This window comes from Tiliqua scincoides, chromosome 14 (assembly GCF_035046505.1).
Source record: "Tiliqua scincoides isolate rTilSci1 chromosome 14, rTilSci1.hap2, whole genome shotgun sequence".
Taxonomy (NCBI): domain Eukaryota; kingdom Metazoa; phylum Chordata; class Lepidosauria; order Squamata; family Scincidae; genus Tiliqua; species Tiliqua scincoides.
The window spans coordinates 5,817,667-5,842,965 of record NC_089834.1 but is presented as its reverse complement, the minus strand read 5'-3'; the positions used below and the strand labels follow the sequence as shown (position 1 = coordinate 5,842,965).

Sequence of the window (25,299 nt, the reverse complement as noted above, 5' to 3'; positions counted from 1 at the left end):
GAAGAGTCTTTCTAACACCTCTGGGAGATGTTCCGAGTGCTGCGGAGTCCATGAGTGGCCTCTCCGAGTCTCAGAACACCTCCAGACGTGACTGCCAAGCACTTCCAGCTGCACCTGGAGGTGCTCTGATGGCCAAGACTCACAGACTGTCTTCAGGTTTCTGTATCTGCTGGGGGTCCGGGAATCTGGCCAGGGATCCCCTGCGGATAACGAGGGCCAACCTATATTTTTTGTTGAAAAGTGGCAAATCAATATTTAATAACTAAGAATAATAATATTAATCCTATACTGCCCCCCCCCAATTCAAAATGAAATTCAAGTCTCTAAAAAGAAGTTCCAAAAGGAAGGGAGAAGGAGGAGGACGACTCACATGGCATGGTGTGCTTTGACCTGAGTTCGGCAGTTGCGCCCCCAATAGCAATCAGGACGGGATGTGACAGACGCTATAAGATACAAACAAAGTCATTCAGTGCAAGAACAAGATGGAACTAGAAATCCAACATTAAAAAGGGAGGGGGGAAGAGAGAAAGTGCAATTATTTGGCATTGGGAGTCATGTAGTGGAAACAGATCATGAGTGGATGTCCGAACAAAATGTGAGTATTGTCAGTTAATGATACTTCATGCTACCATGGAGGATGGATGCTAAGTCTCTACTAATCCACTGATTACTACATGTGTAGAGAAACTGTCTTGCTCTGGGCTTCTTACAGTAAAAACATACCCCAACATCAGAATGCGAGATCAGGGCAGAAATTTTTTATTATTTCTCCTTTGTTTTTGGCTTGGTGGTATCTCTCTGCAACAATAAGGACTAGCAACACTGTATTAAATTCAAACGGAGAATCAGGGTGATCGCTGAAGAAACTGGAGGCAGTCTTTGCTATTAGTTTTTTAAGAACGTAGGAAGGTGCTTTAAACCAAGTTGCTACTGGTCTATCTAATTAAGGCAGTGGTGTATCTAGGGAAAAATGGCACCCCTGAAATTGTGCCCCTGTCCATACAGAGAAGGGGAGATCATGGGGTGGGAAGCCAGCCCTGTCCATCCCACCAAATGAATTGGTTCAGGCTACACAGAGGCTACACACCTGAAACTGGTGCAAAAAAGCACCATAGGTTGTGGTGTGGGAATGTATCATTGGTAGAACATGGGTATGCCCGTGTCTGGTGTTCCCCTTCAAGTAGTTCCCAGGGAAGATGTCCCCACTTGCCACACCCTAGATACGCCACTGAGTTTAGGATTGTCTACACTACACTGACTAGCAGTGGTCCTAGGACCTTCTGCATGCAAAGCAGATACTCTTCCACTGAGCTACAGCCTCTTTCCTAAGTAAAAGGGGAGTGGGAGCAGAGCAGAGCCTTGCATGATCATCCATGGCTCAACATCCGCTTCCTGCCAAGGAAAGACTACTTGAAGCCATCTATAATGAGTCAAGATCACTAGTCCATCTAGCTCAATACTGTCAGCACAGAAAGGAAGCACTGTTTTCCATGGATGTGGGGGGAAAACCTGAAGATGAGAGAAACTATCCCATTCTGAGACACCATACAGTACACTAGGCTAGCGATTTCAGCATTTTCCTTGTCATGGCACACTGAGATCATAATCTCTTATGAGGTCACTTCCAGCTTCAAGGAGACTCTTCCAGGTTCTGCTTCCAGGGCAACTGCCTGTAGTAATGAACTGTCTAACCCTCTTCCTCCACCAGCAGAGCGAGGGGCAGACAACTGGTTACTATAGATAGTTACCCGAAAAACAGAACCTGGAGAGGTTTTCATGCATTTTCAACCACTGTGTGCCAAATTCCCATAGCAAACCAGTTGAAAATTGCTGGCCTAGACACAAAGAACACACTTTGTTGCTCTGTAACTTCTTTGTGGCATCCTGTTCCCAAAAAGACTGCATGCTCCATGTTGTTCTGAAGTTGCAACAACATGATGTGCACCTGCGTGGTTAATTCTGAATTCAAAATTTGCACCAGCTGTCTGTGCAGAAATCTAGGCATAAATGGGAATTGACTACATAGAAATCTAGATTTAAAATCTGAATTGTTATTGGCTGCACTTTTGGAAAGAATAATACAGAGTTTGTAGACTTAAATAAACCTAACAGATATTCTTGCTAATAAATTAAAATGGGTGGCACTATGCAAGAGCACTGTGATTTTAGAAATAGGCAATGTCAGAATGCCAGATGCAAGGGAGGCACCAGGATGCAGGTCTCTTGTTATCTGGTGTGCTCCCTGGGGCATTTGGTGGGCTGCTGTGAGATACAGGAAGCTGGACTAGATGGGCCTATGGCCTGAACCAGTGGGGCTGTTTTTATGTTCTTAAGAGTACAACAAGTCTATGGGACAAACAGCTGGAAACATCTTGCTTTAAGCGATCAGATCATGGTCTAATGTTAGTTCTACAGCTGAATGCAGTTCTCTCCCCCCCATACCTGGCAATTCGGAAGCAGGAATATTCTGCCTGTACTGGTAAGCAAGCTCTCGGAAACTGCGTAGGCCACAACAATAACACAGCACCGTTTCTCTAGTAATTCGGTAATCTGGAGGGGAAATCAAGGTTGCATGTTGTCAGGCCAGGAAAGTAGTTTCATTAAACATTCCTAGAAGGTGCCATCACTTCCAACTAACAAAGCTGACTGTTGTTACTGAAGTCCAGAGGTTCTCAAAATTTTTAGCACTGGGCCCCACTTTTTAAAATGAAACCCTACTGGGACCCACCTAGCTTTATGAAACTTTTTAAAAAAGGTGATCTAGAAAGAAATAATATATCTGTTTACAAGTAATATTTTATTAGCAAAAAAAATCCTCAATCCATTTTTCATAATGTGGCAGCCCTAGTAAAGAGCCTCAAGGCTTGAGGAGCTTAGTCCTGTGACCCAATGCTTCACCTGCCCCAATACCTGTCACTGACATATTTAAAAAAAACAAACAACCCAAAAACAGACACTGAAACGTTTTATCTTCCTGTATTTACACAGGCTTGCAAACTGTAGGAACTCAGCTATCTGCAAGGCAGTTAAGCAGTTATCTTGCAAACTGCCAGATGCAAGGGAGGGCACCAGGATGAGGTCTCTTGTTATCTGGTGTGCTCCCTGGGGCATTTGGTGGGCCGCTGTGAGATACAGGAAGCTGGACTAGATGGACCTATGGCCTGATCCAGTGGGGCTGTCCTTATGTTCTTATGTAAACTGCAGGAGATCAGCTCATTGCAGAGCAAATCAGCTGAAATCTGATTTTTGAATAGCCTCAGGGCTTGAGGCAGTTAGTTATCTGATCTTACAATCACCTGCGTTTTCACTGGAGACTCTGAGACCCACCAGAAACTGGGACACAACCCTCCAAGTGAGTCCCAACTGACAGTTGAGAAACACTGCTATAGTATAATCAGTAATATTATAGTATGTTAAGGGCCCTCTGATGGATGGGGACTCTTGGCCAACCTGGGTGTCACCCCTGATGCATGCTCACAATGAAATGTGCAGCAAAATGAGTCCATGTGCAGCAACCATGTGCACCATGAGTTGAAATGTGCAGCAACCTGCCCCAAAGCAGGTTGTATTTTCCTTATAGTTCTTTAGAAAATCATAGGCTTGAAGACTACAGCTCAACATGAAGTTAAAATGAAAAGATGGAGGTTTACCTGACAAAATAAAAACACCTCTTTGAATAGCTTGGAGACTTTCGTTTAACACGTTTTTCCATGTCAAACCCCTGGATGCCAGGTAATCCTGAAATGGGAGAACAGGGTAGTAGTAGTAGTAGTAGTAGTAGTAGTAGTAGTAGTAGTAGTAGTAACTTTATTGTCATTGTGCCACAGCACAACAAAATTTATGCACCTTTGAGATACAAGCATATACTACATTTCCGACAATCACACTCTACACACTCACCCACACATTCTATACAACATGCATCATAATATAAAAACAGTATAACAGACCATAATGCCCAGGAGCCTCGTGACAACTATATCACCTTATTCAACATAATTATGGCTGTGGGATAGAAACTGTTCAGGAATCGTGTGGTGCTGCTCTAATAGTTCTGTATCGTCTACCTGAAGGCAACAGTTCAAAGAACTTATGAGCCGGATGGAAGGGGTCTCTCAGAATATTATGTGACTTCTGTAGTCAGCAAGACGGATAGATGTCCTCCAAAGTTGGTAGATGAAGGCTGATGATGTGCTGCGCGATCTTAATTCTCTGCAGAGCTTTTTTGTACCCTGCAGAGCAATTTCCATACCACACCAAGATATCACAGGTTGTGACACTCTCAGTGGTGCAACGACAGCAAGACACAAGCAGCTGCTGTGACAAATTTAACCTCCCAAGTTTCCTCAGAAAATATAACTGCTTTTGTGCCTTTTTTTTATCAACATGCTAGTGTTAATAGTCCATGAGAGGTCCTCTGTGATGTAAATACCTAGGAATTTGAAACTAGCAACCCTCTCCACCTCCTCACCATTTATGTATAATGGTGTGTGTACATCCCTCTTTTTCCGGAAGTCAATTATAAATTCTGTAGTTTTTTTGATGTTAAGTGAGAGATTATTTTCTTTGCACCACAATAACAACTCCTGTACCTCCTTCCTATAAGCAGACTCATCATTCCCGCTAACAAGCCCCACCACTGTAGTATCGTCTGCAAATCTTATAATTTCATTGGTGTTATGTGATGGGGTACAATCATGTGTATACAGGGAACAGAGGAAGGGGCTCAGCACACAGCCTTGGGGAGCTCCTGTAATTAATATAAGAGTGGAAGAATGATAAGAGCCCATCCTAACTGACTGTGGCCTATTTGTCAAAAAGTCCTTTTTTTTGTCAAATACAAATGTCTTGCTGTATGCCCAAACTAGTCATTTTAAAAAAACAGCCTGCTAGGTAGAATGGTGTTAAAAGCAGAACTATAATCCACAAATAACAGCCGTACATATGTACCCCATTGTTCCAAATGACACAGGGCTGTATGTAAAACAAGGGTTTTACAAGGGTAGTCAGAAAGGTACGGAGCAGGCTTGAGAAATACTTTATTTCATTTTCAAGGCAAGGTTAGCCAATCAGGGATCAAAGATGTCATGTTATCAGGCAGTTAATCAGGACTGGCTACATGAATGATGTCACAAAATTAATTTAGAATGAGGGCAATCCTTCTTTCCCTCAGGAGAATATTTTTTCCCCTGTTTTGTAGCCCCTCCCTTGAAAGAACTAGGGGGTGTTTCATGGGGAAGGGAGGCAACACTTAAGCAATACCCCCCCCCCCAATTTCAGTTCAGACCCAATATTTTATTTTATTTTTTTAAATCAAACATACCTTTAGGATATCCGACTCATAGTGATTGTTGTTAAGAACCCCATCTAAACACTTATCACCAAGGTTTATTTCTGTGAAAAAATAAAGAGGAAATTATCATTTTAGAGGCAACTTATCTTCTCTTGCAGTTAGGATGGCTGTCCAGTATGGAGTTTGCTATCCTAAGTACACAGAACTAGAACTTGGTTTCGTTAAAAACAGAAGGAGAAAGATTTGTTAAGCTTGGTGCTTGTACCTGGGGATCCCCTCCTGCAGAAGGAAGACAAGGGAGGCAGAGGGGGATATAGGATGGAACTTAAGACTCCAAGAGGACTCCATTCTTGGATGGAGTTTGGACGACATGACAACTTCTGGAAAATTGTAAGCAGGAGTCCTGCAAACCATCCCTTTAACTTTTGTGCCATGTCTCCAATAAATAAAGTACGAGACTCGAGACCCACTGCAGATCCCACCCCCATCCCAGAACCCTATCAACCTCCCCATCACCCTAGCCACCCACTTCCCACCTCTGTCATGCCCTCCCAGCACTGTTCACTGTAACCAAATATTCTTATTGGAGACAGCAGAAAGAGTTACAATGAAGCCTGGCACTACTGAAAGTTATTTTAACAAAAGTGCTAAGAAACTGAGCAGGACTGGGACACAATATCCAAGAACCTGAAGGGATGCACCAGATGCCTCCCCTTTTACCTGTTGGTGCTATAATCCAGTGGTTTTCAATCTTTTCCATTTCCCTAATTTGTTGAGACCCTACAAGCCCATTGGGGTCCCAACCCCAAGGTTAAAGAACACTGCTATAGAGAATCCTGTGGTTTGAAATGCATATACCAAATTCAGATCTGGTGCTTCTTTGCCCTAGTTCACTTTAATGTGGACAGCTGTTCTGTGACAGTGCTCTTCATCCAGTAGACTGACGTCTACTGCAGCCAATGAGAGCAATGCATTCTGGCCACTTGTTGCTGGTTTCCTTCCATGATCCCTCCTTGAGCGCTGTTGCAGACAGCACTCAGCTTCCCAGGAAGGAGATTCCTGGCATTACTGCATGCATTCTTGTTTTTATTAGATTTGTATTCCGCCTTTCTACCTGAAGGGCACCCAAGGCGGCCCTTATAATAATTCATGTTATACATAAAAAAATATTAAAAACCAAGACACAAAAAAGACAAGACCTTACCACAGAACGGTGCCAAGCAGCCAAAACACGCCACCCGAGTGCAGCCCCAGTACAAATGGCAGAAGGGTTGGAGACAGATGGTGCCTGAAAAGACACAGAAAGCACAATCAACAACCACTCCAGTGATCATTCAGTACACCAAATACTGAATGCAAGCAGCTTTAATAGTCCCCATCTTGGACAACAGTGTACTGGGTCCCCAACTAGATGATGAATGCTACCTCTTTACAGGAAACTGGGAGTGTACAAGTATGATTGGAACTTGGTACCCATGGGAAGTATGTTCCTGGACACACACACACCCCCGATGGATACCAAAACCCATAGATAATTGAATTCGCAAATCGGGGTTGTGCAGTGCCTTCTGGTCACGCCCAGAGGAGTTCTGAGATGTGGGGAGGCCTCGCATGCCCTCCCCATGCCTCAGAAGGCCTGCTGGAGCCTTCTAAGATGCACTTCTGGTTTAGCAAAAAGGCTCTGACAGGTCTTCTGAGGCATGGGGAGGTTGCACACAGCCTTCCTGGGTCTCAGAAGGCCTGATGTGATCAGGGGGTCCTCCTGACCCACTTTAGGTCAATCCGCGAGTCCCAAACCCATGGATAAAGGAGGGTCAACCTGTAGGTAGTACTGCTCCTAAATTACCTCACTTCCTTGGCAGTCAGGCAGGAACTTGTTCAAATGCTACAAAAAGGCATGTCAATGGGAAGAGGTGAGGCAGAGGACCAGAAACACAGAGAAGCACAGTTTCCTTCAGTTACCATGGTTGATACATCACAGCTGAGACTGAAGTCATTCTTCCACCCAAAGAAATATGCAACTTTTGTGAAAAAGAAGCACTTCAGACTATAGGCCACTGTACCTCCCTTCCAGTAATTAAGGCAGCAATTTTCAACCAGTGTGCTGCAGCATATTGGTGCGCCACAAATATTTTGCAGGTGTGCCACTGGAGTTTATGGGGAGATAATTTATTAGTAGGGCCATTAGAGATTTGGGCACCCCGACAGTAGCTTGATGTGCCTTGTCAATCATCAAAAACCGATGGTGTGCCTGGAAAAAATTGAAGACCTTGTCAGTGTGCTGCGAGGTGGAAAAGGTTGAAATATCACTGACAAAGGGTAGCAGGCACCACACATCACTTGCACTCACCACACTGCAGAGGAGGAGAAAAAGGATGAAAGTGAGGAGTTGGTTTGGGAGTGGGACTTAGACCTGGAAGATCCAGGTTCAAATCCCCGCTCAGTCATGAAGCTGCCTGGGTGACCTTGGGCCAGTCACTCTCTCTCTCTCAGCCTCACCTACCTCACAAGGTTGTTGTAAGGACAAAATGGAAGGGAGGCTCTACGCACACCACCCTGAGCTTCTTGGAGGAAGTGTGGTATAAAGATGTGAAGAATAAATAAATAAAATATTTAAGCCTATAGCCTGCCCCATCAAAGGCTCAGAGGAAGCAATTCAAAACACCCATTCAAACCAGAATAAATCTGGCCACAACAGAATATGTTCAGACCTGCCAGCTCTTTGCTGGCTTAACTCCGAACACAGCCACACTATTTTACACCCCCCCCCATCATCACCCCCTGAACCCAGCTCCAACACATCAGTCTTACAATGCTTCAGAACTCATAAGGTTCATGGCTATGGAACCAGAAGCAAGAACACGTATGGTGGGGGGGGGGGCTGAAATTTGCATTGGCTGTTAAGGAATGTCTACTCACATTGCTGGGGGGCAACATGGGGATTCTGCTCACGTTCTGCTCTCCTGTCCGGCATTGGCTGGAAACAGCAAGTGCATATGACATGGCTGCCCTGAGAAGGGCACACATACTCTTGGACGGCTAGTGTGAGGGGGAAAAACAGGGGGGGAAAATCAGTGCAAACCTGTGCAGTTTACTCAGAAGTAAGTTCTACTGTGCTTATCAGGAATTACTCCCAAGAAGTATGCATTTATTATTATTACTAGTACGACAATCTCTAGCATGAAATCTCATGTGATCCAAGATGGCACCCAGCTGAGCCAGGAAGACGAGGCTGCGGGGGTACCATGACTCCCGTAAGTCTGGGAACTACTGCATTTAACTACAAGCTTCTGAGGGAGCCCTGATGTCCCCAAGATATGGAACTATCCACCAATCCAACTATGCACCTGAAAGGCAGAGGCATAAAAAAACAAACATATCCCCTTAACGCAGGTGCATCCTCGTCTTCCAACATTGCTCCCGTGCAACGGATATGCACATCTTTGGCAGCAGAAACTTTTCTGCATCCACTGCAAAAGCTACTACAGAGGGTGCCCCTTATCCATGGACTCAGCACCCACAAATTTCAGTACCGCAGATGCCAAGCCCATGACTGGAGGGCCTCAGAAGGCCTTCTGGATGCAACCGGAAAACACCTCTGGATCATGCTGAAGACCTCTGATAGCATCTGATGGTCTTCTGAGGCCCTGTCGCGGATTTAATTATCCATGGAATTCAGTATTTGTGGTGTGGTGGTGTCCTGGAACGGATCCCCTACAGATACTAAGGGCCCACTCACTGTGCCATGATTCTTGTCAATGGCATTTGGTCATATGAGTCTACGCTACTCACAGTCGAGAAAGTACAACTTATCTGTTGGCAAGTGAAGACCCTGCTCTGGAGAAAGTAAATGGGCAACACATGAAGTCAGAATTGGGGGGGGGGGGGAAGGCCTACAAGCCAAGACTCACTCCAGCCTGCCCAAATGTGATACAGGCTGGGTGTTCCCAATGTAGCTTTCCTGGAAGAGGCTAGATACAGCATCCAAGCCTCATGCTGCCAAGCCCTAGACGTGACTGCCCATCACACAGACCTGTTGGAAAGTCGGCAGAGGTAGAGGGTGCATCTCCCAAAGCTGGCACAACTTCCGTCTCTCCTTCCTGGCCTGGAGGGGCAAGGGGTTGAACGGACTGCCGACGATAACCTGGACACTGTCTGCACATGATGTAGGGCTGACTGCAAAGGAGGGGAGACGTGGTTAGGTGCTTGGAAACTGTGTGTGAAAACAAAAGTGAACTCTAAGCAGATATTTGGCCTGTGGCCTCATGTAAGGATGTCAAAAGCTTTGCTGAACTGGACCAGCAGTGCTCAAAATAGCAACCGCTTCGCACGGAAAAGTTTCCCCAACACAACCAAGGCAAAGTGTTCCGCCGGGGAGTTGCTAACCTTCCTTCCCAATCTGCCTCAAACCGCACATCTGCCAGCCACGTATGCCTAGTTCTCGGGTACACAGCCAGATACAACAAGGAAGCGGCTGGTCAACACGTGGTTTGGGGGAGATTGGGGAGGAAGATAAGCAGCTCCCTGATGGAACGCTTTGCCTTGGTCACCTGGTACAGGGATAAGAATGTGAGCAGGATCTGGCCCTCGGGCCATGGTTTGACCTTCCCTGAACTGGACTAAGGTCCAGCTAATCCAGTAACCCATTTCTTACAAGGGTTAGAGCAGGGGTGTCAAACTCATTTAATATAATGGACTGAGCAGCATTCACGGCACCTGCTGAAGGTCGGAAGTGACATCGTTAAGGAGGAAGTGATATCACTAAGCAGATCATAGCCAGAAATAAGCACTTTTATCTCACAACGCTGCTTCTGCCACAGTGCCACTTTGCAGTTCAACAGCTGAGAGGTGGTCTGCAAAGTGATGCCTTGGCAGAAGCAGTGCTGCTGAAAGGGCAGCTCATGTGATAATTGGGCTCTCCCAGCACCTTGATCAGCCCCTTACCCCACTGTGTTCTTTGCCTTCTGAGGCCTCCTTCGGTCTCACCCTCCCAGAGTCTCAACAGAAGTGGTGCTGCTGAAAGGGCAGCTCCGGGAAATCCTAAATCTCACAGAGGCCAGATAAAGGGCTTATGGGGGTTGCATCCAGCCTGCAAGCCTTATATTAAACACCCCTGGGTTAGAGTATGTTCATGGTGAAGCCTCTTGGAAGCCCAGAGGCCCTTTACAAAAAGGACTGCAGCTCAGAGGCAAACAACCTACACTGCATGCAGAAATTCCTAGCCAGGTTCAATCCCTGCTAGCAGTAACTTCAGGCAGACCTGGGAGAGACCTGTCGGCAAAACCCTGGAGACCTGCTGCCAGTCAGTGCAGACAAAACCAAGTCCTGACTCAACAGGAAGCTAAAAATACACTCCTGCTCACCTAATATCCGAGGATTCACTATCTACATCCGACAGTTCCAGCAAGTCTTCCGAACTTCCTTCTTCGTCAGAAAAGGACCTCCGCACCTTTGGCTGAAGCATGTCTTGAGTGATTTTGTTCCGGGCATCCATGCTTTGCACGTCCTCTTCATTACGGCACTTGTCTAAGAATACAAGACATCAAATGCTGTTTGAGGTCAGGAGGTGGTCCTGGGCTGTGCATTTTGCCCATCTAAATGCCACCAGTCTTCTTTGGCAAGATCACAGACATTGACAGAATTCGATAGACCTTCAAGGCACTGTCTTCACGTCAAACTCAGAGCTTCCCAAACTTACTGACTCAGCAGCAGCGAGCAGCTCCTGGAAGTTACTTGAAATGACCCCACTGCCTGTTATTTCCAAGTCTGGAGACATCACGCACCACTTTAAACAGGAGTAAGGAGGTCAGGGCCAGCAGGGCTTTTCCCAGTGCATTCTTTTGCGTGCCAGTGCTCTGCCCACAGCGCTGCACCTCCTACCGCTGTCTGAAACTGTGCAGCGCAGTCTCCCTGCCAGGTGGTGGGCATCCCACACTGTCCCAGTGCATTTGTTTCACTGACCCTGGGAGTTGCACCTCACAGATTGGGGACCACTGGTCTAACACAGGGGCAAGGATAAAAGAGTGTGTGGTACCACCCTGAGATCCTTGGAGAACACACAGGACAAAAATGTAAATTAATAACACAGATGTGCTCCCTACAGTCCAATCTATTATTATTATTATTTTATTATTAACAGTATTTATATACCGCTTTTCAACTAAAAGTTCACAAAGCGGTTTACAAAGAAAAATCAAATAACTAATGGCTCCCTGTCCCAAAAGGGCTCACAATCTAAAATGATGCAAATGAATACTGGACCACACTGCAAGACCGCGGCACTCAGCACCTATTTTTGGCGCCACAGTAAAGGAAGACACATAGGTAATGGTGTGGGAGGGGCATGGAATACCCTGGACACAGGATATGCAGATGGGGGGGGCGCCCCTGTACATGTGAAAAGCTATACATGCTCAGAAAGTGCTATAACAAAATTATTATTAATTATAATATTTATACTATTACAATTAAGTATTATAATATTTATACTATAAATACTACTACTAATTGTCCATTATTCAATTCTGCTTAATTCCATATTTATTTATACAGGTATACGGCTTGAGATGTTTCAACCACCCTGCGGGTCCCCCACCCCCTGTTTCCCACTTGCCTGGGTGCTGGATGAGATAAGCTTCCACCAAGTTGTTCAGGATATGGTTTTTACAGATCCGTTCCACCGGACAACGGCAAGTCGGACAGAGAGAGGAGCGTTCCATCCACCCTGAGTAGCAAGCAGCACAGAAAGTGTGCATGCAAGGTTGTAAGCTGAGGAGGAGGCGGAAACAAGCAGAGAAAACTCCATGACATCGGGAGACAGAGCAGCAAAAAGAGACATGACTTATTTGTTTGATTTCTCTCGACCAAGGAGTACAACCGTTTCTGACTTTCAAAATCTCCCTCATTCAATAGGAAAGGTGAAAATTAATGTAGGGGACTTACTGCTAGGAGAGGTAGTCATGGCCCCTAGCTTAGAGGGCTTTAAGAGACAAATTCAGAGGAGGTCTATCAATACTATTAGTAAAAAAAAAAAATGGTTGACATGGATGGGACCTTGAAGGTCATCTAGTCCAACCCCATGTTCAACAGAGGTAATTGCTTTAGCAAGAGAAGTTCTAACAGCTTTTAAAACAAAAGGAGATAAGCCAAGGGTGTCATGCAATACAATTGGGCCCTTCCAGTACCTTGGCAGTGTCTCCCTCTCTCACCCCTCTTGATATGCCTCTTTCCTGAAGTGTTTTTTTGTCTTGAGGCCTTCTGCCGTTTCTCCCTCCCAGAGCCTTGGCAGAAGCGGCACTGCTGAAAAGGTGGTGCTGGGAGAGCCCAATTATAACAGGGGCTGGATAAAGAGCTCCTGGGGGCTGCATCTAGCCTAAGCGCCTTATGTTTGACAAAGCGGAGCTAAACCCTCCTCCACCTTTGTTGCTCTATTGCTGCATACCCCCTTATCCCAGACAAATCCAGAAATGGAAAGTGAGCTGGGATGGGCCAGACTGCCTGAAATGATACAGCATTTTGAGGTAAAAGAGGTGGGAGGGGAGAGAAGAGGTTCAGCTCTCCTCACCCCTGATACCTTCTGATCAGGACTGATCCAATATCAACCTGTTACATGAGGCAGCCTGCCAGTTCCTACATCCCCTTATTTTGCAGGAGACCAGCCACACACCCCCATCTCTCCTTTCTTAAATCCTGGGAGCAGGAGGAGAACAGGGGAATGGAATGGAAGTACTGTAGGGGAGCGGGGAGTGGTGGGCTACAGCGCTGGAGATTTCATCTCCTCCACTCTATTCCCTGCTTTCCATTCAAATCCAAGGAGCCAGGAAGAAGAGTGGCAACCAATTTGACTCCCCTCATCACAGTCTAGCTTTGAACAGATCTGTGATATTTACATTTTTTGACTGACTGACAGACAGACATAGAATGTAATGGAATGCCACTGCATTTGTGGCAGCAAAGCCTCTGACACTGATTGGTTGATGTGCTGCAGTGGCCTGGAACGTTCAAGTTGGTTAGGTGATCAAGTCAACAAAGGACTGCTCAGGGGCGGGGCTTACCAGCAACCACAAGTCACTGGAGGGACTCTAAAGAGTTGGGGTACAGGAGGAGTGCTGGGGGCACAAGACGGCTCAAGGAAGTGGGGAAAAAAATCAGGAAACAAGGGGTGAGTGGAGACAGGAAGTGCACAACAAAGGAAGTTTGGAGGACTAAGGACTGTGGTCAGGAAGCCAATGAGGCAGAGTGGCTAGATCAAATTTGTGGTGGCAAAAGCATTCATGGGCCACACTGGGCCACATGGACACCCATACCTGACACAGTCATGCAACAGTTCTTGGCAAATAATGCAAGTGAGAGTCTCCTCCATTTTATCTGGCTTCACGTTGGCCGACTTCACATCTTCAGGGTCAGGTTTCATTGCACATTCTTTAGGGATGGTCACCTGAAGATCAGACACGGCCTCGCCATCTGCAAGGGAGGGAGGGAGGTCACAATCTACACACACACACACAAAGACACAAAGCAGCCCAGCACACTGTGGCACAGTAATCGAGATCCTGACGTCTGATGCCCCATTATCCTTTATTGCTCCTGGCTTGTTTTAACTCTCTAGTTTTTAACGTTGTTCTGATTTTGGTCTAATTATTGATTAAAGTCAAATTTTAAATTATTTGGTTAGGGTCCTATACTGTAAGCTGCCTCAGTGAGTCCCTTGGGGGGGGCAAAAGGCAGGGTAAGAATTGCTAAATAAATTAGCACAATCCCCCATCCATGCCCAGGAGTTGCAGAGCTTCTTTTAAGAAGGGTATTCCTTAACAGGTGTTTATCTTACACCTCTTTTGCGCTCTCAAACACCCTTACCAGTGGGAGTGTCAGAAAGAGCACCCAGGAGGCAGGTCAGTGGGTCAGTGGACTCGGCCAGAGTTTCTGGGCATTCTGCAGCAGTTCAACTTCCACTGAGCGAGGACCAGCACAGACTGAGAAGCCCAGCTATGGGCAGTGGTTCTATAGGCCCACCTAGGACCTTATTGGTTCCTCTGGTCACATGATGCTGCTGGACTGAAGGCAAGGCAGCAGAGAAATGGGGCTCAGTATTCAGTTCAGTGGTTCCCAAACTTTTTAGCGCTTTTCAAAACCACACTTTGTTCGGACTCACCTACGTTTACGAGACTTTTAAAGAAAGATCTGGAAAAAAATGTTTTATTTATTTGGTTATGGTTGGCAACCTTCAGTCTCGAAAGACTATGGTATAAGCCTACAGCACCCAGTATTCCCAGGCGGTCTCCCATCCAAGTGCTAACCAGGCCTGACCCTGCTTAGCTTCCGAGATCAGACAAGATCGGGCGTGTGCAGGGTAACAGTTTTATTTCTTTATCTCTCTATATTTACACAAGCTTGCACACTGCAGGAGCTCAGCTGTTTGCAGGGCAGTTCACAGATATTTGATTTTTGAATAGGGTTCGAGGCCATTACTAATCTGAGTTTTCCATCACCTGTGTTTTCACTGGAGGCTCTGCTTGGTGCTATGCGACCCACCAAAAACTGGATCACAACCCACAATTTGGAAACTGCTGGTCTAAAACAAAGGGACTTGGGGAAAGAGAGAAGCAACATGGCAGATCTGGGAAAAAGTTATACAGGGCTGGAAGATGGACGTGGAGTATGAAACATGTGCTGGACGGGGCCAGCCCATCAGACGATTCATGGGGTGCCTGCCTGCCAGGCTACACCCACCTACTTCTGCTCACTGAATTTGAGGTAGAAGACCAAATGTAGAGGAGAGCAGTTACCTAGAACATCTCTGACAGTCTAGCCACCCACCCCCTCTCCTCCACTCTTTCCCTTCTGCTACATTCCCCTCTTCTCTTCCAAATTCAAGGAGCAGTGGCTGGAGAGATACTGGACACATTTGGGGCACTGCTTGGGTCAACTCTGTTGCTATCAATGGAAGGGAATGCTGAGAGCAGATCAGTGGTATAGCTAGAGGGAAGCTGGGGGGGTACAGGACCCTGGGTGACACACCTTAAGGGGTGTCAAGGTACCTTCTCCTACACCACCCCCCTCCAGCAGACACTTGGAGTGGTTGCAAGCTGCTCTGAACAGCCAACTGCTTTTTCCGCATTCCCTCCCCCCCCACGGAAAAAGCAATTGGCCACTCAGAGTGGCCTGCAACTGCCCCACGTACCCATGACCCAGCAGTAACTGGCAGTGATGTCATCATATCACCGCAATTACATCCAGGTCAGGCATGGGGGGTGTGACGTTGGGCGAACCAGCTACGCCAGTGGAGTAGATGACAACCCTTCAAATCTCTGTTTATTTTTAAAATGTCATTTTCTAACCTCCTTTCATTTTCTTCCTAGCAGGCTCCAAGACTTCCTCTTCATTCCTGCTTTTAATTTCTGGAGCAGGCAGTGCCGTTTTTGGTTTCTCCCCTGAAGAAACCTCGGAAGTGTCAGTAACTACATTTGGCTGCTTGTGTTCAAGTGATGCTTCTGGACCACACGCTCCGAAGGAGGGCAGAGCAGGTACAGAAGCGAAGACATAAGATTGCGACCCTGCGGCAAGAAAAAACAAACGTGAGCACAGGACATCAGTACAAAACAAATACGCTAAGAGGCACTGATTCCTCCTTTAGTGGAAAGGACGAATATATCATGTTGGCAACCTTCAGTCTCGAAAGACGATGGTATCGCGCCCTGAATGGTGGTTCTGGAGCAGCGTCTAGTGTGGCTGAAAAGGCCGATTTGGGAGTGACAATAGGAAAGGACGAATATAGAAAACCATCATATACCAAGTCTTGGTCCAGCAAGCTCAGCATTGTCTCCTGCCCCTCCCCCAGTCCCAGACAAAGGTTCTTCTCTAGACTGCTACTTGAGAATCTTTTGACTGAAGATGCTGGAAATCGAACCTGGGATCTACAGGTGGGGCCTTGGTATCCAGGGGGGATCCGTTGTTGGACGCCCCATGGATGCCAAAATTTGCAGACAATCAAATCTGCAATCTCTGGCTCCTTAAGCTCTCCAAAGAGGACCAGAGTTGTGCTCTACTCCCACTGGAGGGCCTTCTGAAGCCTGATGAGACAGCATGCTGTGGAGAGCTTCCTTGGGCCTCAGAATGCCTTAAAAGGCATAAAAAAGGCACTTCCAGTTTCCCAAGGGAAATCCAAAGTAGCTTTTTTTGGTTCCAGGAGCCGTTCTGAAGCCCACAGACAGTGGGCGAACATGCGCTGCCTCTCCAGGCTTCAGAATGCCCTCCAGAGGGTACTGTTAGGCAGCTCCAGTCCCCTTTGCAGGGATTAGGTCTGGCTTAACGTGGATTCGGTGACCCGCACTGAGCCACAGTAAAATCTGTGGATAAAACAGGCTCCACTTATATAGTTGCCTTAGATGCCCTACTGGAAGAAAGGAAGGGTAAAAACTGAATGAATGCACATTTATAAAGTGCTTTTTACTGTGCAAAGCACTTCCCACTTATCACATCCTCACAAAAACGCTTATAAGAAGGGTCAACATTATTATCCCCATTTTGCAGATGGGAAAAACTGAGGGCAAGAGAGGGAGTGGCTTTGAATCTGAAAAAGTCGAGGTTCAGATGAAGAAAGTCCTGATTCACAGATAGCTGAGAATCTTAGCTGCTAAGTCACACCACTTCTCCTGCAATGCAAAGCTCTTGAATTCCACCTCTGATCTACTTTGATGGCAGGCATTTTTTCTTTACTTCCTTATGAGCTTGCATTTCATGGCTTTTTACTGTCTGGATTGTTTTAACTGAGTGTTGATCTTTCTGAAGCATGTTTAATTGTTTTCACGTGAGTTGTCAGCTGCCTTGTTATCAAGAGGGGAAAGACAGGACACAAACATTGTAAATATATTTTGCCTTCCTGCCTCTACACTCAGTCCACCAGCACAAGGGTGGTGGATGGGCTGCTCTGCTGCCTCCAGAGCTGGTCCACAATCCACAACCTCTAGCAACTCACCTTCACAGCAGAGGTGGCCCTGCCTTGACCCTCATTTTTCAACTCAGGTTTCAGTAGCATGACTGCTACTAAATGATCGGGCAACAGATTTTTAAGATCAGGTCCCCAAGATTAAATTAGTCATGTCCTATAGCAGTGGTTCTCAAACATTTTAGCATCAGGACCCACTTTTAAGAATGACAGCCTCTTGGGACCCACTGAGTGATGTCATTAACCTGGAAGTCATGTCATGGTCAACAGCGACACCATTCATTTAGACTTCAATCTTAAGCCCTGATCAGCCAACAGTCCCATTACACAATGTGCTCATGCTGTTATTTTGCATAGCTTGGAATTCAAGCATTCCAACTTGGAAGTCAAAGTAGAAGGCAGTCTTGGATCCTTCTCCAAACACACAGCCCTCTGCCCCTTCCAGCCTCCCATCTTTCCACCTATTCAGGGCAAAGCAACAGGCCTTCTCTCTCACTGGAAGCCCACCCTGTCCTGCAGCTCTGTGCCCTGTATTTTCAGCTCTGTATTTCCAATGGTGGCTAAGGTAAGTGCTTCACCATCCCCCTAAAACTGGCTCATGACCCACCTAGGGGGTCCCGATCCACAGTCTGACAAACACTAATAGACTTTGATGCACTGAACACTAATATGAGAATGAAAATGCAAAATCTGGCTACAGTTTGAGAGATTCGCAGTAAACAATTCCATGCGCTGGTAAATGTCCACGGCTTTCCCACCACCTATGTATGCAATGTGCTTAGTTTCTCCAAAACTAGAGCCCATCAGCAGAATTCATTGTCATTTCAAGTTCAGCCCATCAAAATGAGTAAAGGTGAGCTGTTTCCATTCAGAGGCAAATTGTCCATTATTGGCCCACTGAACCATTACCAGATGTGGAGGGATTATCCTGATCAGTAGCTATGGACTCGGCAAGAGAGGTAGAAGCAGCATTAAAGAGGCTGGAGGTGGAAGTGGATGGCTGTGGTTCGTTGTAGTGAGGTGGCGGCGGCAACACTGCTGAGGTCCCGTCGTCGCTCTGCCTGGTATTTGAGGTATCTTCGGTAACATGGCACCCGCTTTCAACATTGGCTTCTGAAAAGCAGGAGAGGGGAAGGGATAAAACCATCCTGCAATGTGGCCTCAACAGGAAACAGCATTAATAGGATTCCAGGGAGCTTGGTTTAAAAGGGATGGGAATAATCCTAACTGCTCATCGCTCTAACCGGTCTTCAGCTGAACACCTTACTTACCTACGGGCTCATTAACTGTGTCCTGTTTTGGATTTACGGATTCATAGAGATAAGCAACATCTGAAAGAAGAGATGACAAGTTAAGTAGGTAGTTCCTGGACGGCAAGATGGGTCTTCCTAATGGTGTAGCTAGGGCATCGGTAACCTGGGGCCCATAAATTTTAAGTACCCCCCAAGCCCCGAATACACCCTCCAGGCCTCAGAAGGCCTCCTGGGTGCCTTAGAAAGGCCTCGGTGCCTTAGAAAGGCCTGGGTGCCTTAGAAAGGCCTTAGAAAGGCCTCAGAAGGCCTCCTGGGTGCCTGGGTCCCTTGACATCCCCTCAAGGTGTTGTACCTGGGGCAATGGACCCCCTGGCCCTTCCTTAGCAATGCAACTGAGTCTTCCTATGGTCAGCTGCCAGCGAAGGTGAAAGTTCCTTCTTTACTCCCCTCATGCCTATCAATGTGTAGGCCAGCAGACACACTGGAGCTGGGATCCACCTCAAAACCTAACTTGCAACATGGGAGCCACCTTCACAAGTCACATTCCCACCATGTCATGACCTCCGCAGTGGAAGTCAATCAGCCTGTGTCACTACTGTGGCACTCTGCCCTTTCTTTCTCTATAAGGCAGGGGCGGCCAAACTTGCGTAACCTAAGAGCCACATAAGATAAACTTCCGATTTTTAAGAGCCGCCATATTTAAGAAACATTTAAATTTTTTAATATGTTTACTCACCATGAACATTAAACTTGTGTTTCAATCCAGTGGACTCTCAAGTTTATACCTGGTAAATTATTTTTGCCTTTAAAATTGTGACGCAAAAAGGAGCTCTGCCAACCTATTTCTGCTAGCCGTACATTATTTGTCAAAGAGCCGCAGGTGGCTTATGAGCTATGGTTTGGTCACTCCTGCTCTAAGGCTTCTTCTAGGCCCTGGGTCAGGACCACAGTGAGCACAGACAGATGCATTCCATTCACTCAGAGAAAGGCTGAATGCTCTTCCCATTCACACTTAGAAAAATTCCACTGCATGCCCATGAGGCCATGAAACAGAATGCAATCAAAAGAACCTTACTGTTCTCTGGCTCATTTTTCCTGTAAACAACATAGATCACATCTCCATTCTTTAGAGGGCAAATCTGCTTCTTCACCACCTTTTGTTTATTGATAACTGTTCCATTTGTGCTGTAAGGAGACAGAAAACCTGCTTAGGATTCACATGAGACAAACAGCAAAACCAGAAGAAACCTTTTGATCCTGTTGCATGTCATGCACTTAAAGATACAGCAATACCTTGCACTTCTGTCTGGTTACAGACCAGAGCATGGATGAAAGTCAAAAAATGGATGAATGCCAAAGCAGAGCCTGACTGAGCTGGCAAATTGATTTGGGTGGTGAAAAACATAAAATAGCTAACTGTATTATATGTGTGAATCTTCAAGAAACAGAAATAAAAGCAAAATAAGCATCAGAACATTGACGGATGTCGTGGAAGGATAAAATGTGCTCCTTGGATAAAATCGGATGAAAGAGGAAAGTCCATGGATGAAATCTGAAATGCGGTTATAATTGAAAATAGCTGAAAGAGCAAAGTGATGAAAGTGGATGAAAGTCAAGGGACTGCTGTATAGACAAAACTCTAAAATGAAGGAAAAGCAGCATAATGCCTTAAATACATTCAGCGCAACAGAAAATGAATGACCCATACAAAACGTGGCAAAATGAGGGATGTTTTGCCACAGTCCCTTGTGATCTGGGCAAGGTGGCACCTCTGAAGTGATGCTCTCCAGTATTTAGCTGAACTAGTGCAGAAAGTGGGTCGGGCAGCCCAATTCTATCCAGCTTGGTGCCCAAGGCTCCAGGGGCACCGAAATGGCTGCCACTGGATCATATGGGCACCAGCTAGCACTGGGAGTCTCCTCGGGGGAAGGGAGCATTTGCTTACTTTTCCTGGGTAATGCTGCTGCAGTGTTAATGGGTCTCCTTGGCTCTATGCCTGCCTTTGAGCGGAGGAGGCCTGTGTTGGGCTGCTTGGCCTGGGAGGTAGGACACGATATGGCGGTAGAGGCTGCTGATGTCTCCACTCCCCTCCAAGGCCCAATCCTCCCCAGTTCTGCCCTCCTCCCTGCCCTGTAACACCTCGCCACTGAATGGTGGCAGAGCTTACCACTGGCTGCTCCTGCAGTGTCCTCTTTAGATGCTGATGTCCAGCACTGGCGGGTGCCGAAGACAAGCCTTATCACGTATTTGGAACACCCAGAGCTCTCAGTACGGACATTCCAACGGCACCAAGCCGATAGGATCTGGCCCTGAGTCCATTCAGACTTTATATCTTCAGAATATTGGGGGGACGGATGGTAGGGTTCAACCGCTTTTTGTTTCTTTTGTCCAAGTAGCTGTGTGTGTGCGTGTTTACAGAAACTGTCTTACATGCTTCAGAGGCTGAGACAAGCTGGCATAAAAACTTCCAATTGCAAACTGTTGGGAACCCCTCTACTATTCCCTCCAGAAGACTCCTGGTTTCCATCTTCCCAGATGTTTTTGGATCCAAAAACTTGCCATTTGATATTTTACCACTTTTAAGATGGTCCTAATAAAGGCATTTTTGCATTTTGAATGTGGGTTTTTTTCCTTCCAACTGACCTTCAAGGCCGCCTGCAGTTGTGTTTACACTTGCCATTAACAGACTTAACACAGCTGCCCCTTCTGTTCTACATCACAACAGAACTGATCAAATCAAGTCAGTTCTGTTGCACACCCTTTGGATATATTCAGGCTTCAGAGAGGTGAAAACAATTCCCTGTGCCAGTTACCACACAGCCAATGACAGCTACATAATCACCAATGATGGAGTCCCTTGATTTTTGCCCATTGCTGCCATCTGGTGGATAAAAACCATGACAGCCTGGCTATCAACAAGGAAAGAACTCAGACCTTACCAAATAAGAGCTGTCATCACTAAATGGAACAGTAGAGACAATGCACACAGCTTGTGTGGAACACGGTGTAACAAAATTTGAACTATTTTATATTTATCTGACTATTTCGATGATATTCTTATCATGCCCACTAAGTCCCACTATGTTCAATGGGGCTTAGTCCCAGGGAAGTGCGTCTAAAACAGCAGCCTAAAGCGTGGTGCCGGAGGCTTTGTGAAAAAGATTGGTTTGCAGAAGGGATTTGAAGGAAGCAAGTGAGAACATATCCCATGGGTGATCTGAGAATAGGGCTGCCAAATCTGGTTGCAGTTATCCCTGGAGATCTGCACCCCCCCCCCCAAAAGAACATGATGTGCTGTTGGAAATTCCTACTAGCCCTATTAAAATCTCCAAGCTGGCTTTCAGTAGCCAACCAGAGATTGAGGCCAATTTCTGGAAACGACAAAACAATCCTGGAAAGTTGGTAAGCCTAGGTGGGAGGCACTTCCAAGCACAACACTGGAGAGAAGAAAAAAGGCATTTGAGGGAACAGGTAAGTTCGGCCGTATAGCAGGCTGAACCCAGTGTTTTCTATATTCCAAGTACTGTAGGTTTTTCTATCCACTGATTTGGAACCCATGGATTTGACCCAATGCGGGTTTTGAACCCATGTCTGGAAGACCCACAGAGGTCCTCTGGACAAAACTGGAAGTACCTCAGAAGGCCTCTGAGAGGTACTTCCAATTTCTTGACAAACCTGAAGTGCCTCTCAGGGGCCTTCTGAGGTGTAGTCAAGCTGGGCACAGTCTCCCTGTCCCTCAGAAAATCTCCAGAAGCGATTGGAAGAAACTTCCGGTTGCATCTAGAAGTTCTCCGATGGCCCTGTCCCACAGATTCCTTTATTCAAGGGGTTCGGTTTCTGCAGAGCGCCCAGGAACAGATCCCCTGTGGATACTGAGGGCTATCTGTATGTGCTCCTCCACTGCTACAGCCTCCCATACAGAAGGTTCCTATTGTCCAGCAAGGGACTTGGACTTGTCACTTCAATCAGCCTCTTATTTAAAAAAAAAAATTTCAAAAGCCTTCCCCCGGCCATGCTGGTATAGCAAAACAGGTCACTTTTTGTCCTATGAGCTGCTAAATATTTTGTACCAGTTTCCCAAGCTCTATACAGTGGACTCTCTTTATCCATGGGCTCAGCATGTGCAGACTTGAATATCCATGGGTGCCAAAAGCTGTGGCTGGAGAGCCTCAGAGGACCACCTAGATGCAACCAAAAGTGTCTTCCAGATGTCCGGGAGGTCTTCTGAAGCACAGGGAGGCCTTCTAAAAGGCTCTTTCTGTTTGTTCATTCCCCCCCCCCCAATTCATTATCTGCAGAATTTCACAGCCACAGGGGGTCCTGAAATGGATCCCCCATGAATACCAAGGGTCCAACGTAAAACCACATTCTGTGTGTCCTCCCATTTGTTCTATCACTTAATGCAGTCTCTCTCAAACTGTGGATCATGAGTCAATTTCAGATGGGTCCCCATTCATTTCAATGTCCACATTATCTTCTGGTCCACACTCCCAATAGGGACTATCCCTACTGTTAAGAAATTAAAACAATGGGGAATAGATCTGGACTTAATTGGTTTGTTGCAAGCCTTCCAGGTGATTAAAAGGAGAGGCTTAGACATAGAATTCTAGGAGTTGCTTTGTGACGCCAACAAAACTTGTTCCCCGCTGTTCTTACATATTCTGATTAGGACAGGACAAATGGCTGCCTTTTTTGTCATCCTTAAAAAGCCACAAGAGCACAGGGCATACTCCTTAGCAAGGTGTAATGCCATGCCATCTGCCCTGATGTCTGGGAGACTTAAGGGGTTACCATACTTGGAAAGGCATTGCCAATGCGGTCAGGGTGTGGAAACTATAGCGTATATGCTTCTAGGCTGCCACTTTACAAGGAGACATATGAGAAACTCCTAGGCTTGATCTGGGCAAACATGGGGAATTGGACCAGGAAAGGGTTCAATTTGTTCTTTCCACAGAAGCAGCCAAGGTAGTGGAGAGAAAGAGCAACCTCTTTGTGGAAGATCATTAAGGGTCAGGTTAATGAGCAACAATGGTGCTGTAATTGGAGTACCTGTGCATTGTGTGGATTTTTGTAGTACTTACATCATTATGCTAATAAAGGTTTCTTGACTTGACATTTCAATGTGTGTTTTAATTTTAATATATTTGACATGATGCTACCACGGTATGTGACTGCATTTGGGGAAATGTTACAGATCTATATATTAACAGATATCTATGCTTTTAACAACAGTAGCCAGTGTGACTTACTCCCAGGTAAGTGTGGATAGGATTGCAACCTTTGGGATGCTTAGGGATTTTTTTTTTTAATGGATCAGTTACTGCTTGGGAGCGTTAGAAGGGTTCTTCTTTATATTAAATAAATTTTTAAACTTATTGTAAATTTTTAATTTACTTGCTTGATTTGACTTGATTTTGTTGTATGGGAGGGTGCCAAAAATGTTCCTGCTTGATGATGTCACTTCCAGCCATGACATAACTTCTAGGTTAACTACATCACTTCCAGTGGGTCCTGCAGATTATCATTCTAAAAAGTGGGTCCTGGTACTGAGAAGTGTGAGAACCACTGACTTCAAGTTTTCCATCAAGCTGTTATCAGCCTGCCAGTACCACAGATCAGCTTGCTCCACACTGAAAGGGAAACGGCTACAGGGGCTAATCAGAGCACTCTGAAAAATTCTATGACTGACAGCCAAGTTTTCAGCCACAGACAGAAACGCAACTTGTAGCAAAACAAAAAGACAACTTGACTCTTAGTCGTAGAACTTTTTTAGTAGTAGGATCTTTCAGAGTGAAATGGATTTGCCTCTGAGAGGGAAAGCCATTCAAACCAAAACCAAAAATATTTTATAACTTTGGACAAAGGAGAACCAACAGAAGTTTTGACGAAATTCAATTCTGGAACCAAACACAGGAAGCTTCTCCCATGAGCTGTTGATGATTCATCTTTCATCATTTCCTGGATGGGTGGCCACATGCTAGAAGGGCACAGAAAAGAGGCCACCCAAAAAAGTAGGGGCTCCCCAGTTTTACAAAAACTACTGATTACAGAATGTCCATATAAGCTAGGGGTGGCCAACCCACGGCACGCGTGTCACTAGTGGCACTTTCTAAGTGGCACACGCAAAATCACCATATATTTAAATTATAACCAAGTAAGCACCACAGCAAGTTACAGTGTGCTTGACACAACACCCCCCCCCCAAGTTTCTAATGCTGCAGTGGGCATGCTCAGGGCAACTACACATATTCTGTTCAATTTGCTCTGGTTGGAAAATGGAGAGAAAGGCGGGAAAAGAATGATGGACAGGACAGAAATCCAGTTATATGAAGCTTGTAATGAGTCCTGCTCAGCAGGATTAAAGGTCCATGCAGACCACCTTTCTGGCCTCATCAGCAGTCAGCCAGGTGTCTTTGGAAAGCCCCAAATAGGCAACAAAAATAGGCAAATAGGCAAATAGGCCTATTTTTGTTGCCTATAACAAATAGCTATAATAGGCAAATAACCCCAAATAGGCAAATAGGCAAAAAAACTCTGTTTTTTGCTCTGCATCTTCTGGCACTTGGAGATATACTGCCCTTGAACTTGGAGACTCTATTTAGCTACTGTGGTAATAGTTAAAAAATGACATTAAGGAGGAGTGGCACATTCAAGATTCTCTACATTAATAGTAGCACATGGTGTGCTGTGGGTTGGCCACCCCTGATCATAGAATCATAGAGTTGGAAGGGGACTAATAGTTCATCTAGCCCAGGGGCCACCTATGGCCCTCGAGGCCTCTCAATGCAGACCTCAGGGAGCCCCCAGTC

The 25,299-nt window shown here is 46.0% G+C and overlaps 1 protein-coding gene across 2 annotated transcripts in view; it reads right to left on the bottom strand.

The window, feature by feature from the left end:
• Positions 1–25,299, bottom strand: part of CHFR (checkpoint with forkhead and ring finger domains) — a 37,241-nt gene that overhangs the window by 6,080 nt on the left and 5,862 nt on the right. For both annotated transcript variants that reach the window (XM_066609780.1, XM_066609781.1), the window contains 14 exons: positions 19,566–19,675; positions 18,509–18,568; positions 18,147–18,350; positions 15,631–15,846; positions 13,600–13,756; positions 11,907–12,061; positions 10,657–10,819; positions 9,327–9,469; positions 8,213–8,332; positions 6,498–6,581; positions 5,324–5,394; positions 3,651–3,738; positions 2,443–2,550; positions 371–443 (listed from right to left, as the gene is read on the bottom strand). In XM_066609780.1, coding sequence (XP_066465877.1) covers positions 371–443; positions 2,443–2,550; positions 3,651–3,738; positions 5,324–5,394; positions 6,498–6,581; positions 8,213–8,332; positions 9,327–9,469; positions 10,657–10,819; positions 11,907–12,061; positions 13,600–13,756; positions 15,631–15,846; positions 18,147–18,350; positions 18,509–18,568; positions 19,566–19,675 — 1,752 coding nt within the window. The remainder of the gene's footprint in view (positions 1–370; positions 444–2,442; positions 2,551–3,650; positions 3,739–5,323; positions 5,395–6,497; positions 6,582–8,212; positions 8,333–9,326; positions 9,470–10,656; positions 10,820–11,906; positions 12,062–13,599; positions 13,757–15,630; positions 15,847–18,146; positions 18,351–18,508; positions 18,569–19,565; positions 19,676–25,299) is intronic.